General features: G+C 44.4%; 2 protein-coding genes across 2 annotated transcripts in view; one reads left to right on the plus strand and one right to left on the minus strand.

Moving 5' to 3' along the window:
- Positions 1-1,492: 1,492 nt before the first annotated feature.
- On the minus strand, positions 1,493-3,318 carry LOC114624366 (C2 calcium-dependent domain-containing protein 4A-like). The gene is made up of 2 exons (XM_028771303.1): positions 3,246-3,318; positions 1,493-2,776 (listed from the first exon to the last, which is right to left on the minus strand). The coding sequence occupies exon 2, from the start codon at positions 2,729-2,731 to the stop codon at positions 1,709-1,711; it is 1,023 nt and encodes a 340-aa protein (XP_028627136.1). The 5' UTR covers positions 2,732-2,776; positions 3,246-3,318; the 3' UTR covers positions 1,493-1,708.
- A 7,303-nt stretch (positions 3,319-10,621) lies between these two features.
- The window catches only part of Vps13c (vacuolar protein sorting 13 homolog C), a 148,560-nt gene continuing 143,316 nt past the window's right edge, over positions 10,622-15,865 (plus strand). Inside the window, exon 1 of the mRNA XM_028771361.1 lies at positions 10,622-10,725. Within this exon, the coding sequence (XP_028627194.1) occupies positions 10,626-10,725 (100 nt within the window). The 5' untranslated portion in view covers positions 10,622-10,625. The remainder of the gene's footprint in view (positions 10,726-15,865) is intronic.

Genomic DNA, 15,865 nt, shown 5'->3' on the forward strand with positions numbered 1-15,865 from the left:
GTTTATACATAGGAAGACAATTGGCTTGAAGGGCAAGGATACAGTAACTATGGAAAAGGGCAGAGTCAGACAAGAAGGACTGAGCCGTTCTCCGTGCTAACAGCAAGCAGCTGGAAGCAGGGGATTAAGACAGTGGTGATATTTTCCAACGGTCACTGTTGTAAATCCTCACCACAAGATTCGGTTTGAGATGTACCAGAAATGGAAACTCTTTTCTTAATAGCATTCTTCAGGAGCGCCCATTATTAACAGTGCTAAATAGAGTGTCAACAGAAACCATTTCTGAGTCCAGTCTGATAATGTGGCGTGGCCATGGCTTATACTGTCTTGTACATTTTAATGGTGTTTGTCCTTGCTTAGGATATGTTTTCTACTTACCTGTCCAAGAAAGGAAGGAGTAAGCCAGTTTGGTAGTGAGTATGAGGGATGAAGGAAAATCATCCTTCAGACACAGGAAAGCTCATTAGAAGCCAGAGGTAGAACACCATTCTGTGTGCTCTCCAGACTGCTGCAATGGCAAATTAGCTCAGCTCTAGTCAGTGAATTTGGGTTTTGGACCCTAGGGTCTGAGCTGGGTTAGCATTTTCCTCAGCCTCAGAATGATGTCATTAGCGTTTGTCCGTATGTCACTATTTCCACCAGTCTGCTTTCCCATGAAAATGAAGAATATGATTTCAAACTCGGAGCCATTTTTTCCGGACACTTTTGGAAGATGAATATTTATTTATTTATTTATTTATTTATTTCAGGCAGGGGCTCATTTAGCTTATGCGGGCTTTTAACTCCCTGCGTATCAAGGATGGCCCTGGACTTCTGTTTCCACCTCCCAGTATTGTGATTACAGGTATGTGTTCATAGGACCTAAGGACATTTTATGTGCTAGGCGAGCACTGTACTAACTGAGCTATGCTCCAATTCCCAGACAAGCATTTTAATACTTACGTCCTACATTCAAACCCCAACTTTTCTTTATTTTGCGCCTCAGTATTCTCATCTGCAAGATGGGAATAGTGCCTACTATTGGGGTTGGAGTGAAGTCACGCCGGAGGAAAGCTTGCAGGAATTTTTCCTCTCCTTCCATCACGAAGTTCCCCAAATCCTCATTAGACTCCAGTTATGGTGATGAGGCTTGGAGGCAGGCACCTTTACCTACTCGTCAATCTTGCTAAATCCTGGGCTTTCTTATGTAACATCTTAATGCGTCGTAAGTAGCTGACACTGTCAGTCTCAAAGATGCCGTGGAATGAACGAACTTTAAAAACAAGGCTGGTCTAACACTGTATGACATTACCTATTTTCCCATTGGAATGTGTGAACATATTAAATACAATTGCTGTCTACAGTGGGGCACACTGCTCAACACTACCCCATTGTTCAACAATAACAAAAAAATTTCAAGGTGTCTGCCCACACAAAAATAAGCTACATATGTTATTGTGATAATCCAGGATCATGTCTGCCAGAATTGGACTGAAACAAAGCCCTGATTTAAAAAAAAGAACACGTTTATTTTGTACAAATAGCTGTCAGTCACTGTCCAAGAGCCAAGAGGCTGAGAGTGTGCCAGGACCAAGACCTAAGAGTGTCTTAGGGCCAAGAAGCTGCAAGTGTTCCAGGACCAAGAGGCTACAAGTGTCCCTGGGCCAAGAGTTTCTGTGAATCTCAGGGCCAAGCGACTTAGGTGTCCAGGGCGCCAGGGAAGCCAGGCTCAGAGCAGTAGCAGGGAGCCCAGCAGCAGCTCGCCCTGGCCCAGCGGTCGTCCGCGCTCCAGCCCGCGGCCCTTGCTCTCGGCCTTGATGCGCACGGCCAGGCGGCGCAGCAGCTCCTCCGGGAGGCCGTCGAAGCAGCAGTCCTGGTCCAGGGCGGCCTTGCGGCTGCGGCGGACCACACTGGCGCGCTGCTGGCCCGACGGCCGCAGCACCAGGCTGAGGCGGCAGCCCAGGGCGCGGGGCTCGAGCGCGGTGGCCGGGCCCTCAGCGCGCAGCAGGCGGAGGCGGAGGCAGGCGCTGCGCGGACAGTACTCGGCCGCCAGGCGCAGCGTGCAACCTCCGCGGCCCAGAGCCACGCTGGCCTCGGCTTTCAGGCGCTCGGCATCCGGGCCGGTGGGGGCCGGGGGCGCGCAGGAGGCGGCGCGCTCGTGCTCGTCGCCGCTGGACGCTGGGCGCGCGCTGGCCGCACGTCGGGGGCCCCGCAGCGCTCGGCTCAGCAGCCTACCGGGCGAGCGCAGGAGGCGGCGTCTGCTGGGAGCAGGAGTGGGCGTTGGGACCCGGGAGGCTTCTGGGTCGCCGGGCGCAGGGCGCGGAGCGTCTGGGACTCGGCGCGGGCTCGCGTAAGTGTGCGCGCGGTGGCGAAGCCCGGGCCGGCGTACTAGGGCACCTGGGTGGCCGAGGAAGAGCGACTCCTTCCGGCGCGTGTGCGGGCTCTCGAGCAGCGCACAGAAGCCGTAAACGGTGCGCGCGCGGGGCAGGTGCGGCAGCGAGAGCGCAGCCTGGGATCGCGGGTCCCAGTCGGTGCGACCCGCACCGTCGTCGGTCTCCGCGTCCGCAGCCCAGGCATCGCGCAGCGCAGTCCAGGCCGTGCTAGGCTCCAGCCTCGGTGGGATGCAGAACTCTGGGATGCGATCTGGAGTGAGCACGTTTGCGCACGCAGCGGATGAACGAGCTCTGAAGCGGTGGGCGCGCCCCGGGAGAAACCCATCTCGGTCCCGCAAGAGCCGCTCCAGACACCACATCTGGCCGCTAGTGTCTGAACGGGGTGATCCTCTGTTCGAGGCTGCCTGCAACACATAAACGCATACCTGATAGAGGCAGACTGGAGGAAAGCAGAAATTTCTGTCTCCTTTCTTCGACTTCGTCCTGTCCTGAGCCTTACAAGACAAAGTGCATCCCTCGCCCCAATTACAAACTGTTTTTACAGATTGAAAAACAATCTATATGGCCCACCCTGTCTCTAGTATGATCTGATAGATTTATTTGGAGCTTGCTGCAGTCTTTTCCGTCCTACCTCTTTACCTTTGTCTTAACTTGCACTTCTGTCCCTAGTGCCAAGAGGTGCCTTGCTTTGAATATTTGTGCATGCATTTCCTGAAACATTAAATGTGTATTACACTCTAGTCCTCCGCGAGAAAACACACACACACGCGCGCGCGCACACACACACACACACCAGAAATTGTGGCTCCTTCCAGAGAGCTTCAGGTCACTCGGTCTCACACCCAGGAGGGAGCTGGGTTCCCATTCATATACCTGGTGTTCAGAGTCAGAGGGTTTTCCAACAAGAGAAACGCCGAGAAATTCAAAGCGCGCGCGGCAGAGTTGATCCCTGGTATTCCAGGATAGCTGGTCCAGGCTTTTATACCGGCGGCTATGATGCTGCTTGGTAACCTGACGCCAGGCCCTCCCAGGTCCATCTGCCACGTGGATGGATTTGCTGAGCTGGTCCTGCAGCCAGTTCTGCTGTGGCTGGAGCTGTTCTCCAAAACTCTGAACCAGTTTGTTTCCTCACATGGAAAACAAGATTAAGTGTGGACCATGTCGCAGCCCTTTTGAGGACGGATGGACAAAATGAATGTGAGTGCACAGAAGCACTCTGCACACACCATTGGAAAGAAGCCAGAAGTCGGGTTTGTCTTATCCAAAAGACCTTTCCCATCTCTCACCTTTTTGCTGCCAGCATTGAAAGTTCTTTACTTTCTGCATTCTGTTCTGATTTTAGAGGTCATTTCTCTGTTGATTTTAAATCACTCTGGGGTGGTGGTGGGGCTTATGGGGTTCCGGAAGCGTTACATATTTGTCTTGGGTGGGGTTACAGGGGTGTATTCCTATGTAAAGAAATAATCCAGTGTACACTTAAGATATATATTTTTAAAAACCACAATCTTCTTAAGCTAATTTTTAATTAGGGAATTATACTCCATACATCCAGCCACTGGCATCATCCTTTTGGAGACACACACTAACCATATCTGACCTTTGCAAGCCGTGCCCATCTGAGACCTCCATCCTTTCTTTGGAAAACTGGTGTTTATCCTTTAAGAGAGTTGCTTGCAGCTTGAGTTGAAAGAGATCCCGAGATATCTGAATTGGGGTGTAGACAATGTGTATTTCTGAGTTGCTGCCTTGCAAAAGAGTGGCCCCTCCAAGCACTGTTGAGTGAGTTAGGTCAAATTTTGGCAAAGGGGGCTTCTGTTTGGGGCATGTCCTGTGTGTGTTTTACATACAGGATGTACAGACAGTGTGCTAGAAGACAATCTCTAAAGTTGTCACAGGAGGTTTAGGAAATTTGGATTATCCATGTTTTATAAACAAACACCCCCAGCATTTCAGATATTAAATAACTTACCTGTTGCCACTAAGGAAAGGAAATGAAAGGAATGTCCATTAATGAATAGTAAATGAGTTATTAGGGGATAAATATGTATTGTTATGCAATGTGTATGAAACATAGCAAATGCTAGACACAGACAGTGAGTATCAGTATTGCTACTTACACAGTAAGTATTCTTACACAGTGTAGGTTTGCCCTCGGATAAAGTATGAAATGCAAATGAACAGTTTGGCATAGGACCAGATGTGCATAATATTAGCTGTTATATCCATTGTCATCACACTAAACACTCCTTAAATCATTCATGTGTTTAAAGCAGAATTTACAGAATGCTTCCTGGGTTTTAGCTGTCGTGATAGATTCATGAATCCATGCTGTCTCAGAACCAATCAGCTCATGTTTAACTCTTAGAAAAAGAAGGAAATGGTAAAGTTGAAATATTTGAACTTCATCTAGCCAGGGAAGTAGTAAAGAAGAAAAATGTAAAACTATTTTATTTTTAATATGTATGCATATGAGGGTGCATACACACACTCATGCATGCGCATGAAGATGCACCCAGAGGCCAGAAGAGGGCGATGAATTCCCTGGAGCTGAAGTCAAAGTTGTGAGCTGTTCCACATGGGGGCTAGCAACCAAACTTTGTCCTTCACAAGAGCATCAAGTGCTTTTAGCCACAGAACCATCTCTCCAGCTTCAAGGGACTTTGGACTCTTTTAATATTTAGTCTGATAGGGAGGATTGGAGAGGGTCCTGTGACTAGCTTCTCTATCTTATAACTTCTCTATTCCTGGCTCAAATTCTTGGACCAAGATTTGGTCTGTGATAGAATAATTTTTAAGCTACACCTAAAGGGCATGTACATATGTTCAAATTAATTTCTTTTTCTGAGAAAAAGTGTTGCCAATTCCATGTGATCCTGGATGTTAAAACGACAAGGACTATGAGAACTCAGTCTGAGAAATTCTGTGTCAAGCTGACTCTCCTGCTGGATCCAGCTTGTAGATGGTAGTGGTCGTATGTATCACACCGACTGCTGTCAGAGTACAGACATTCTTGTGGACTCTCTGGGAAGACAGCAAGTGCTGGCTAACAGCCCTTGTTATTGTTACCATGTGTGTTTGTTTAGCCAGGAATTAGCTGATTCACACTGAAAGTCTTGAAAAACATCCCTCTGCTCAGCCAAGCAAAGTGGGCTTGTTTTATTTTTATTAGCAGTTCACCTTCTTTAGTAACACCTTGGAGACATTTCCTGTATAAGGTTTCTTGAAAACAACAGAGAAGCAACCTCATAGGCCAATTCTCGGTGACCACAGAAATCTCATGTTTTACTTAACACGGAAGCATGAGCCATCCAGTATTTGGGAGGTTGTTGTAATCTAGTCCAGCCAGGTGTCCAGAACACACAAATCTACTCAGAGAAGGCACTGATCATTCTGAGCTCATACCTGTAGCCACGGGGCTATCTAGAGATGGATCTGTGAAAACAACATCCATTGTGGCTGGATGTATCCTCAGAGTAAATAGGAAAGGAACATTTAAAAACAGATTTAGAGAGGAAGGAATAGGAGGGGCTGAAGTTGAAGAGAAGACATGTGTTCTAGTGTTCTGTGGCACAGTCGGGTAAAGATAGTCAACAGTGTTGCATTATATATAACATATGCAATAATATAATATGAAAATAGCTAGGAAAGATTTTGAATGCATTCACCATGCAGGCAAATACAGATTTAAAGGGATGGCTATGTTAATTATTTTCATCAGATAATTCCTTGATATTTAGATAAACCCTAAGTCGAATCGTGTTATAGCTAGTAAAATGAATTTTTTTCTGTGTCAATAAAAAAGAAAGTAATAAAAAAAACAGATCTACAAAAACAGTACTCAGGATGTTGGCCGTCCAGAAAGAAGAGAGGTTGCCTGCTAATGCTCTGATTCACACATCTCTTTCAGCCCTGGAAGTATGGCGTGCAGGACTCATGGGCTTTAGCTTTACAGTTATCCACATGTGGAACGCTGGATGAACCCCTCAGTTCTCTCTGGTCTTCTCTGTACTTAGGTTAGAAGTTCTCAACATGGGGTCACAACTTCTTGGGGGTTGCATGTCAGATCTCCTGCATATCAGATATTACATCACAATTCATAGCAGTAGCAAAAGTCCAGTTCTGAAGTAGCAGTGAAATAATGTTATGGTTGCGGGTCCTCACAACATGAGGAAATGGATTAGAGGGTCACAGCATTGGGAAGGGTGAGAACCACTGCCTTACGTGATTGGATGAACCAGGTGTTCTGTCAAACTTCCTTGCAGTGCTGTCTCCTGCCTTTGAACTCCTTAGTCCTCCCCCTTGATCTGTGAATGTGTGTGTGTGTGTGCATGAGACGTGCACATGCTTTGGTGCACATGTGAAAGGCAGAGACAAACTAAAGTGTTCATATCCTCATTAATTCTGGCTTTCAAAGCCATAATAACTGTGACCACTGCGGTGTTCATTTTGTCTAGTCAGACCAAGCTTTCAATTTATTTCCCCCATTGGTGCTGATAGTGTTTTAATTTTTAAAATTATTATCTTATGCACAAGTGTCTACATTCATGTACATCTCTGCATCATGTGTGTGCAGTACCCACAGAGGTCAGAAGTGATCATTGGATCCCCCAGAACTGGAATTACAATGGCTGTGAGCAGCTGTATGGGCACGACATTGAATTTGGGTCCTCTGGGAGGGCAACCGTTTCTCTTAATCCCTGACTCTCTCCCGACGGTGTTTGGCATTAGTTATAGGATGGGGAGTGGGGGGGGGTGCAAGTGATGGACATGCAGTGCTCATGTATGAGGTTCTTGAATTTCTCTTTTTATTTATTTTTGGGATTATAATACAATAACAACATTTCTCCTTCCCCTTTCCCCTCTCCAGACCCTCCTATGTACTCTCCCCATTCTCCTTCAAACTCATGGCCTGTTTTTCATCAATTGTTACTGCTTGCATTTATATATTTTTATATGATGTCTGTCTGTCTGTCTGTCTGTCTATTCCTAAATATAACCTGTTCACGCTTTATAATGTTATGTGTATGTATGTTTTCAGAACTGGTTGGCACTGGATAGCCAAGGGTGTGCTCTTCCTTAGGGAGGGTCAGCTCTCCTGCTATCAGCTTTTTTCAGTTGCCTGTAGTTCTTTGTGTAGTGTTGAAGCCTTATGGGATTTTCCCTGTCCAGTGTAGAATCAAAAATCCACTCCCCTCAGGGGTTCTCTGTGTAGTCCTGGCTGTCCTGCAACTCATTCTGTAGACCCGGCCAGCCTCAAACTCACAGACGTCTACCTGCCTCTGCATCCTGAGTGCTGGGACTAAAGGTGTGCACCACCACTGCCCGGCGCAGGCATTCTTTAAAAAATAAAATGGAATGTACATTTTTGGTTTTTAAAGAGGGTTTGGTATATTACTGGAGGTACATAGCCAGACATCAGCGTCTCCAAACAGGCTCAAGGTGGAAAATGATAGAATTTCAAAGCTCTGGTTAGTAGAGAATAATATTATTTGTGCTAAAGTGTTTGGATTTTTCAATTTTTAAAGTTTTTTTTTTATTGTTAGTCTCCTTTGAAAGAGACCTAAGAATGGCTGATAGTCAGTGATGATTACCTTGTAATGATTGACAGAGGAAAGGGTGGTGGCATTTAAAGAAGGAAATTAGTTACTCCTCTGTGATTGAAGGGTGTCGTTTAGCATTCCCGAGGTTAAATAACCACTACATTTTTTCTTATACATTTCTATTAAAATTAAGTACCTCGTAAATTGTTAGTGAGACACAGCAAGGTGACAACGAATGACAGAATTCCTGATTATACTGGTTAAAAAACTACAACCCATAAAATAGAATTAAGCTCAGAAAAGCACGTTTATCCATTATTCTTTCAAACCTGTGAAGAGCTGTTGAAATCTAGGGCATGGGGACCGGAGGGTCAGTGGGGCTCACACCCCTCACTATACTCCTCCCTTTACTGGCTTGACCACGCCGTGCTTCTGTGTCCAGTCTCACTGTCTTCTACACCCCGTGTAGCCCTTTGTTGTGTGTTTATTGCTTACCTCGAATCAAGAGCAACATCCATTGTTTCTTTAAACTCCCTCAGTGAATAGTCAGTAGGAGCACAGACAGGGAGAGGGAGAGAGAGGTACTTGTTTTAGTTACTTTCTCTATTGCTGTGGTAAAATACCCAACAAAGGCAACTTCAGGTTTATTTTGTTTCATGGTTCTAGTTACAGTGATTCATCACGCTGTGGAAGTCAAGATATTAGGAATTTGCAGCAGCTAGTCACATGATAAGGGGGTGGGGTAGAGGTAGAGGTGTGTGTGTGTGTTTGTGAGAGAGAGAGAGAGAGAGAGAAAGAGAGAGAGAGAGAGAGACAGTGTTAAGTTCAACTCTTTTTGTACAGTTCAGTCAGGATCCCACCCTCAGGAATGGTGCCACTCACAGTGGGCAGGCCTTCCCTACCTCAGTTATCCAAATCAAGCTAATTTTCTACTGTTGTGCCCAGGGGCCTATCTCCCAGTGGTTCCATATCTTATCAAATCAACAATTGAGATTAACCATCCTAAGGGGTATGATTAGAAAGAACTTGGGGACAGATTGAAGAGAATGTTCTAAATGTTGGGGTTGTTGGATAATATTGAAGAGTGTATTGTAAATATTAGGTTATTACTTTTTAGTATGTTGAGAACAAACAGAAGAAATTTATTCTAAGTACTACTATTTTGTTTTCAGGCTCCATTTACTCATAGGGAGAAACAAAATTCAAGGTCCCAGGCTCTAGGGGAGCTTAGGACTTCCCAATAGCTGAACAACTTCTGTCCAGACATCTCAGGGACAACTTCTCCATCTTGCTGGCAGGATCAAATTAAATTCATATTCCCAGGCTCAGGAACCAACTCCTATCTTGATTGGTGAAATTCCCTTGCTCAACCCCTTATGTCAAAATATAATAGGACAAGGCTACATCCCACCCAGCTCCTCCTCTCTTATGGTTTTGTCCTTTAAATAGGCTGTAAAACATCTCTTCAGGGCTACAGTTCAGCTCCTGAGTCTGTCCTACAGCCCTGATGGATTAGTAGCGGCTTGATTGCAATACATTTTTGTCATCTGCATTGACCTGGTGTTTGAGATGTGTTGGATTTATGTTATTTTTAAGTGAACCCCAAACAGTAGGTGACTAACAGATTTATCTGTGTTCTGGAAAAGTGAACTCTGGTGTCAGTCTGAAGGATGGATTAAAGAAAAGAAAAGGGGCTGGGGGCTAGTGGGGTAGTTAGTAGGTGCCAGTGAGCTGGTGCAAGGGAGACAGAAGAATTAAGGAAACCCAATCAATAAAGAACAGGCAGATTTGCTGTTCATTGGTTATACACAGGGAAGTTGAGAGGGTCCAGGTTTAGCCCGAAAGAGCAAGGAAAAACAAATGGTTAAGGATTTACTTTATGTGGCAAGAATGACTGAGGTAGGTCTTTATCAGTTACTGGTTAGCACTGTCCTCCCTCCCCACTTTTTAAAATCTTCCCTACTATTTATTTATTTGAGACAGTGTTACGTTGTGTAGCTCTAGTGCATCTGGAATTCCTCAGTGTAGACTAGGCTGGCCTGGCCTTGTACTCACAGAGATCTGCCTGGGACAAACGACATGTGTCAACATGCCCAGCCTTTATTTTTAAATTGCATTTGTTTGTTTATATTTGAGACAGGGTCTTACTATGTATCTTTGGTTTTCTCTCTGTGTGTCTGTGTGCATGCAAGGCATAATGAGTGTGGCCGTCAGAACAACTTGAAGGTGTCCTCTCCTTCCATTGAGTTTCAGTAATTGAACTCAAATAATCAGACTTAGCATCATGCACCTTTAAGGGCAGAACCATCTCACTGGTTTATTGTATTACTTTTAAGAAATTCGAATACAGGGCCTCATATAGCCTAGTCTGGCCTTGAACTGACTATGTAGTCAAGGATGATCTTGAAATTCTGACTCTCCTTTGTCTCCTCTGTGCAGGGGTTAAGAGAAAGGCGTTACTATGCCGGGATTATGAGATGCTCAGGACTCGAACACAGTTTTGTGCAGGAGAGCCACAGCGCCTGGCCCCAGGCCTCACTCTCTCGGCCCCCTGTAGTCACGGAGGCGAGGGTGGTGGGTTACGCCTGCGCACTAGCGGCGTCGCGCACGCGCAGCGCGGGGCGGGCCTCTGCTGTCAGTCTCTGCGCGGGCCACGGCCCTCCCCTGCGCGCTGCGTTCCGGCTCCTCCTCCTCCAGCCTCCTGGTCCCCGCCATGGTGCTGGAGTCGGTGGTCGCTGACTTGCTGAACCGCTTCCTAGGGGACTACGTGGAGAACCTGAACAAGTCCCAGCTAAAGCTGGGGATCTGGGGCGGTAAGCGCGATGCCACGGCCTGCCGGCGTGGGAGAGGGGGCTGCGCGTGTGGAAGCCTGGGGACCCCGGGGACCTCGCTGGGCATGCCCCTGCTGTCGACGTAGCCACACAGGGGCAGCGCGCTGCTTAGCAGTCCCCACTAACGCCTCAGAATAAAACAAGAAAAACAAATGTAATCATTTACCTCAGCAGTGGACGTCAGAGGGCGGCTCACGCTTCCTACAGTGCCAGCTTGTCCTCCTTACCCGCCTTGCATCTCATGGCCCCAGGATGGTTCCCAGCCCGGGGAGGTGGGATGGACAAGGGGTGACAGTGAGAAGAAAGGTGTGACTTGTCCCCAAGGACTCCTAACTTAGGAATTCCTACCATTGGCCATTTCCTAGTTAGGTAGAGGACTCTGCAGTTTTTTGTTTTTGTTTTGAAATAGACTTTCGAGCTACTGGCCAGAGGCATCATTAATTAGGGATGTCTGCTAGGGTGCAAATTCGAGAAGACCTGCCAAGTTTATTATCCTGGAGGTTAGGAGTAGAAAAGTCTTGTAATAAGTGGCCTGCTTCTGCATTCTTCAGTAAGCTTGGATTTGAGAGTGTAGCTCAGTGGCAGAACTTCTGCTTCTAGCCTCAGCACCGTAGAATACCAACACAGATAGGCTGTTTGGGGATGTGGGGAGTACTTGTATTAATTTACTCGGTTACTATAAGGCTTGTGAATTTTGTCAGCTTTGGGAGAAAATTAAAAACAGCATTCAACTTAAATGGACAGAGTTACTTTTAATTGTCAGCGATTTCAGTATAGACTTGTTCTGTCTGGTTGCCATTTGCCAATGGTGAGGCTGGCTGTTTGGTGCTTGAAATGTGGTTACATGCTCCGAGTATAAAATAAGCTGGGTTTCGAAGATGAGCATTTCACTTAATGGAGGACAAAAAACAAAACAGCATCTTAATAAATTCTATGTTGGCTCCGTGATGAAATGCTATTTGACTAGATTGAATTAAATACATTATTAAAATTCAGAACCATCATCAGCTACAAGGTCAATTTATAACGAGATTACAAGAAACATAATCACGAAGCTAAAATGCATAGGTTGTTCTCATCCGCTCTGCTGGGCTTGTTTATCACTATTACCTACCATTAGCAAGTACAAAGGACTAACACATTATGTCTGTCAAAAATCTGGACTCCTAAAATTAAGGATTAGGGAGAGGTACCCTATTTTTATTGGACAGTGCTGTCATTGAGTTATGACTGTCTCCTGAATTATGTTGGGACATATGTTTTATTTTAAAATAGGCTGCTGCTCACTTTTTTTGGGTGATTCTTCCGTAAATACACACGTCATGTATCCATCCCTGCTACATAATACAAAAGGAAAAGTTTCTAAAAGGAGTTAAGTGAATATCTCCTTCTGCACAAAGAGAAAGGGCGAGAGAGTTTTTCAGAATTCTTGCAGTAATGTCAGTTATTCTTTGTAAAGCATTTGAAAAAAGTGCTTCAGTGTGAACTCTGACCTAGAACACCTATATATAGTTCTAGGCCTGCTAGTGTGTTGGGTAAGCCATTTATCGTAAGGACCTTTGTTTTTTATTTCAGCTTCCAGAGAGAAAGCGTTTGTCTGATCTGAGGAGTTTAAATCACACCTGACAAGATGAAATTCCCATTAACCACTCTTCAGGTTTTACTGGTTGCCTTGTCCTCAGTTTAGGTCTTTTACAAAAGAAATAAAATGTATGGTGCAGTTGAAGATTCCTTCACATCCAAATCGTACTCACTTTTAAGGTTAGGAGTTTGACATGTTAGCATCTGAGGCCCCTTCCAGTGTCTGTATTGTGTCGTTCAGTTTGTAAACCGTTTGACAGTGAAGATAGTCTGAAGACTTGGAGATTATTCACACTGAATTTAAGTGTTAAGAGCTGTGTCACACCTCCCACCTCACTGTCTCTCGTGACATCTAGGAATGAGACTTTTCTTTATTCTGTTTTCTGCTTTAACTTTCTTTGTGGTACTGGAGTCCCAACTCCAGGCCTTGATGGTGCCCAGTGACATTCTGCCATGAGCTATAATATACCCTTAGCTCCATTTTATTTTTTTTTTAGAATAACATATTCTGCCAGTAGTATGCATTAACTGTGCAGTGTGCCTGAGCAACAGATACATTGGTCTCTTTCACCAGCTGTCCCCAGAACAGTCGGTGGTTGCGTTTTGTCAGCTCACAGCTCAGCTCTGTAAAGTTTAACTAATGGTTTCTGGATGTCATGTGTTTTGTAGTTATTGCTCAACATGTGGTCTTCTAATCCGATTCTCCTTAAAATAGAAATAGAGTCCGAGTTGACTATGACTCAAGATAATAATGCTGGAGAAACTGGTCTTAACCTTTATGGGGTCGGTAAACAAATGGGATATTAATGAAATCATTGATAAGACATCAATGGTGCTGACAAAACTTTTCAAGAAAATTTGAAAGTGATATGTAGTCCTATTTGAAAACTACATGTGTGTTAGTAGGTAAAATTTAAGTGTCAGTGTTTTTTTTAAACCTTTTTAAAACTTTGCATGTTCAAAACTTTATAATAGGAGGATTCTTCCTCTAGAAGTTTTACATATGTAGGTTTATTTTTTATTGTTCTTTGGACTAGAGATTAGACTAGCCCAAAGCAGTTGATTTCAGTATCTGGAGGCTTTTTGGCAGTGCTTGAAATGCTATCAGCTGAGGAGGTGTGCTGCTGGCATGTGGTAGGTAGAGCCTAGGGATACTGTGAAAACATCTAGCAGTGTGAGAGATGAACAGTCAGTAATGAACTGCTGTTCTGCCCTGCATAGTAGTTGAGAATCTGGCCTAGGGAGAAAATGGAGACTGTTTCCTGCATATAATTGAGACCCAGCGGGTTAACAGCTTTTACTAGGGAGTAAAAGAGAATCTAGAGAGTACACTACTCTTAAGAGATTTCTAACAAGATGAACAGGTATCTTTAATGACTTGACATTTATCATGTCCACAAACATGCATGATCTTTCCTTTGATGTGCCTGGGGAGTTTTGAAAGTCAAAATGTAGTTGCTATAATCTGAAAAACATGCTGGACCTATGAGACATCCACACAATGAAACAATGAAAGCCATAATAAAGAAGAAAACTGTAGCATGAAAAAGAAGGAACAAGTTATTAGAAAGTCTAGAATCAGGTTAATATTCTGGAAGTTTCTTTTAAGTTGAAGAATGAACAAGGCCAGCAAGATGGCATTCTCAGTGGGTAAGCATGCTTACTGCCAAGCCTGACTTGTCAGAGCTCAGTCCCTGCAGTGCACATAGTAGGAGAGAACTGACTCCTACAAGTTGTCCTCAGACTCCACATGAAGGCATAGTGACACACACACACCCATATATAATAATGTAATAATTTTAAAAACTTTTTTAACTGAAGAAGCAAAGGCAATAAAATAATAATAATAATATTCATAGAGGATGTAAAGGGCTCTAAACTTTGTGACTAAATTTTGGAAATTATTTATTTATTTATTTATTTATTTATTTATTTATTTATTTGCTTACTGAGACAGAGTTTTTCTGTGTAGCCCTGTCTGTCTGTCCTGGAACTCTAGACTAGACTGGCTTCAAACCCATGGAGATCCTCCTACCTCTGCCTCTGCCTTCTGAGTGCTGGGATAAAAAGGCATGTGCTATCAGCTTCCATCTTGGAATTTATTCCTAAAAGATTATTATTATTATTTCTTTCTCTCTTTTTTTAATGATTTATTTATTTATTTTATATGTGAGTACACCATTGCTCTCTCTTCAGACACACCAGAAGAGGGCATCAGACCCCATTGCAGATGGTTGCCAGTGACAGTGTGGTTGCTGGGAATTGAACTCACGAAGAGCAGTCAGTGTTCTTAACCACTGAGCCATCTCTCTAGCCCCTTAAAAGATTATTTAATGCCAAACAATTCTTAAGTATTTTTGAAAATGGTTTAGGCAAAATACAGTTTTAAAACTTGCTGCTGTAGAAACAGGTTCCAGTTCACTACTTATAGGATCCTGGAGAAAAACATTTTAATTCTCTAAGCCTCAGTTTCCTAATCTGTAAGGAGAAATACAACAGGAAGTGTCCATGATGAAGGTCCAAGAAAAGTCCTTTGTAATTGTTAGTGATGTATGGTAATGGCGGGCAGGTCAGCCTGCTGTTACATTTTCTGAAGCATGTTTCCTCTAACATCATGCATCTGCTACCATCATACATGCATGTGAATGTCTTTTACCCTCCCTCCAAATTCTTATAGGCACGGGAATTTTGTGCAATTAATTTATACTTCACAGTGCTCATGTTTTCTGTGCCAGTGTGTAGGACAGCCTTCAAAGGCTCGGACTTGTGCCTGGTGGGCAGGTACTGCCAGATGAAAATGTTTATCTAGGCTTTTGATCCCTACAAACTGGTACCAGCAGATAAATTACACAGCCCTTAGCTGTTTGAGAGGAATCCAGGATTTAATTGTTTTGAGCGTAACATGTCTCTAAAACAGTGTGTCGAAATGTCAGATCTTTTGCAATTTGGGTTAAGTGGTGTTGTAATGTAGAATCTGCCAGTTTGATTTCTCCAGGCTTTTTACTGTGGAGGAACAAGAGCAGCTTCCATTCAGGACTCTCTCACGTCCCTTAATCCAGTGGACTGAACTTTAGATATGGTGTGTAGGATGACAGGGGTGGCTGTGGTACCGGAACAGGAACCAGGATGTAGTGCACACAGAGTTCATAACCCCCTAAGCCAGGCTCTGGGGTGCAGTTTCGGGTCCTGTCCTTCATCCTGGAGGCCCTTTCCTATCAGCCCACAGTTATGGGTGGAGTTCCTAGTCCAAATGCTGAGGACTAGAATTGCTGTAGATTCTGGATTTTGATTTTTCAGAATTTAGAATATATATAGGTGTGATGTGATTTCTTGGGGATGACAACCAAGTGAGCATAAAGTTCAGTTTTATTTCATGTGCATATCGTGCCTTACAGTTGTTTCCAGTGTGATGCATTTCGAAGCAGTGTACCATGCAAGATTGGATCTGTGGCAACATGTGTTGGATTTTGGAGCATTTTAGATTTTAGATTTGTGATGGACAGCTTGTTTTGCTGGCAGAAAGCAGCATGAAGAAGGAGAG

Source organism: Grammomys surdaster, unplaced genomic scaffold, assembly GCF_004785775.1.
Source record: "Grammomys surdaster isolate TR1022 unplaced genomic scaffold, NIH_TR_1.0 206, whole genome shotgun sequence".
In the NCBI taxonomy this organism is placed as follows: domain Eukaryota; kingdom Metazoa; phylum Chordata; class Mammalia; order Rodentia; family Muridae; genus Grammomys; species Grammomys surdaster.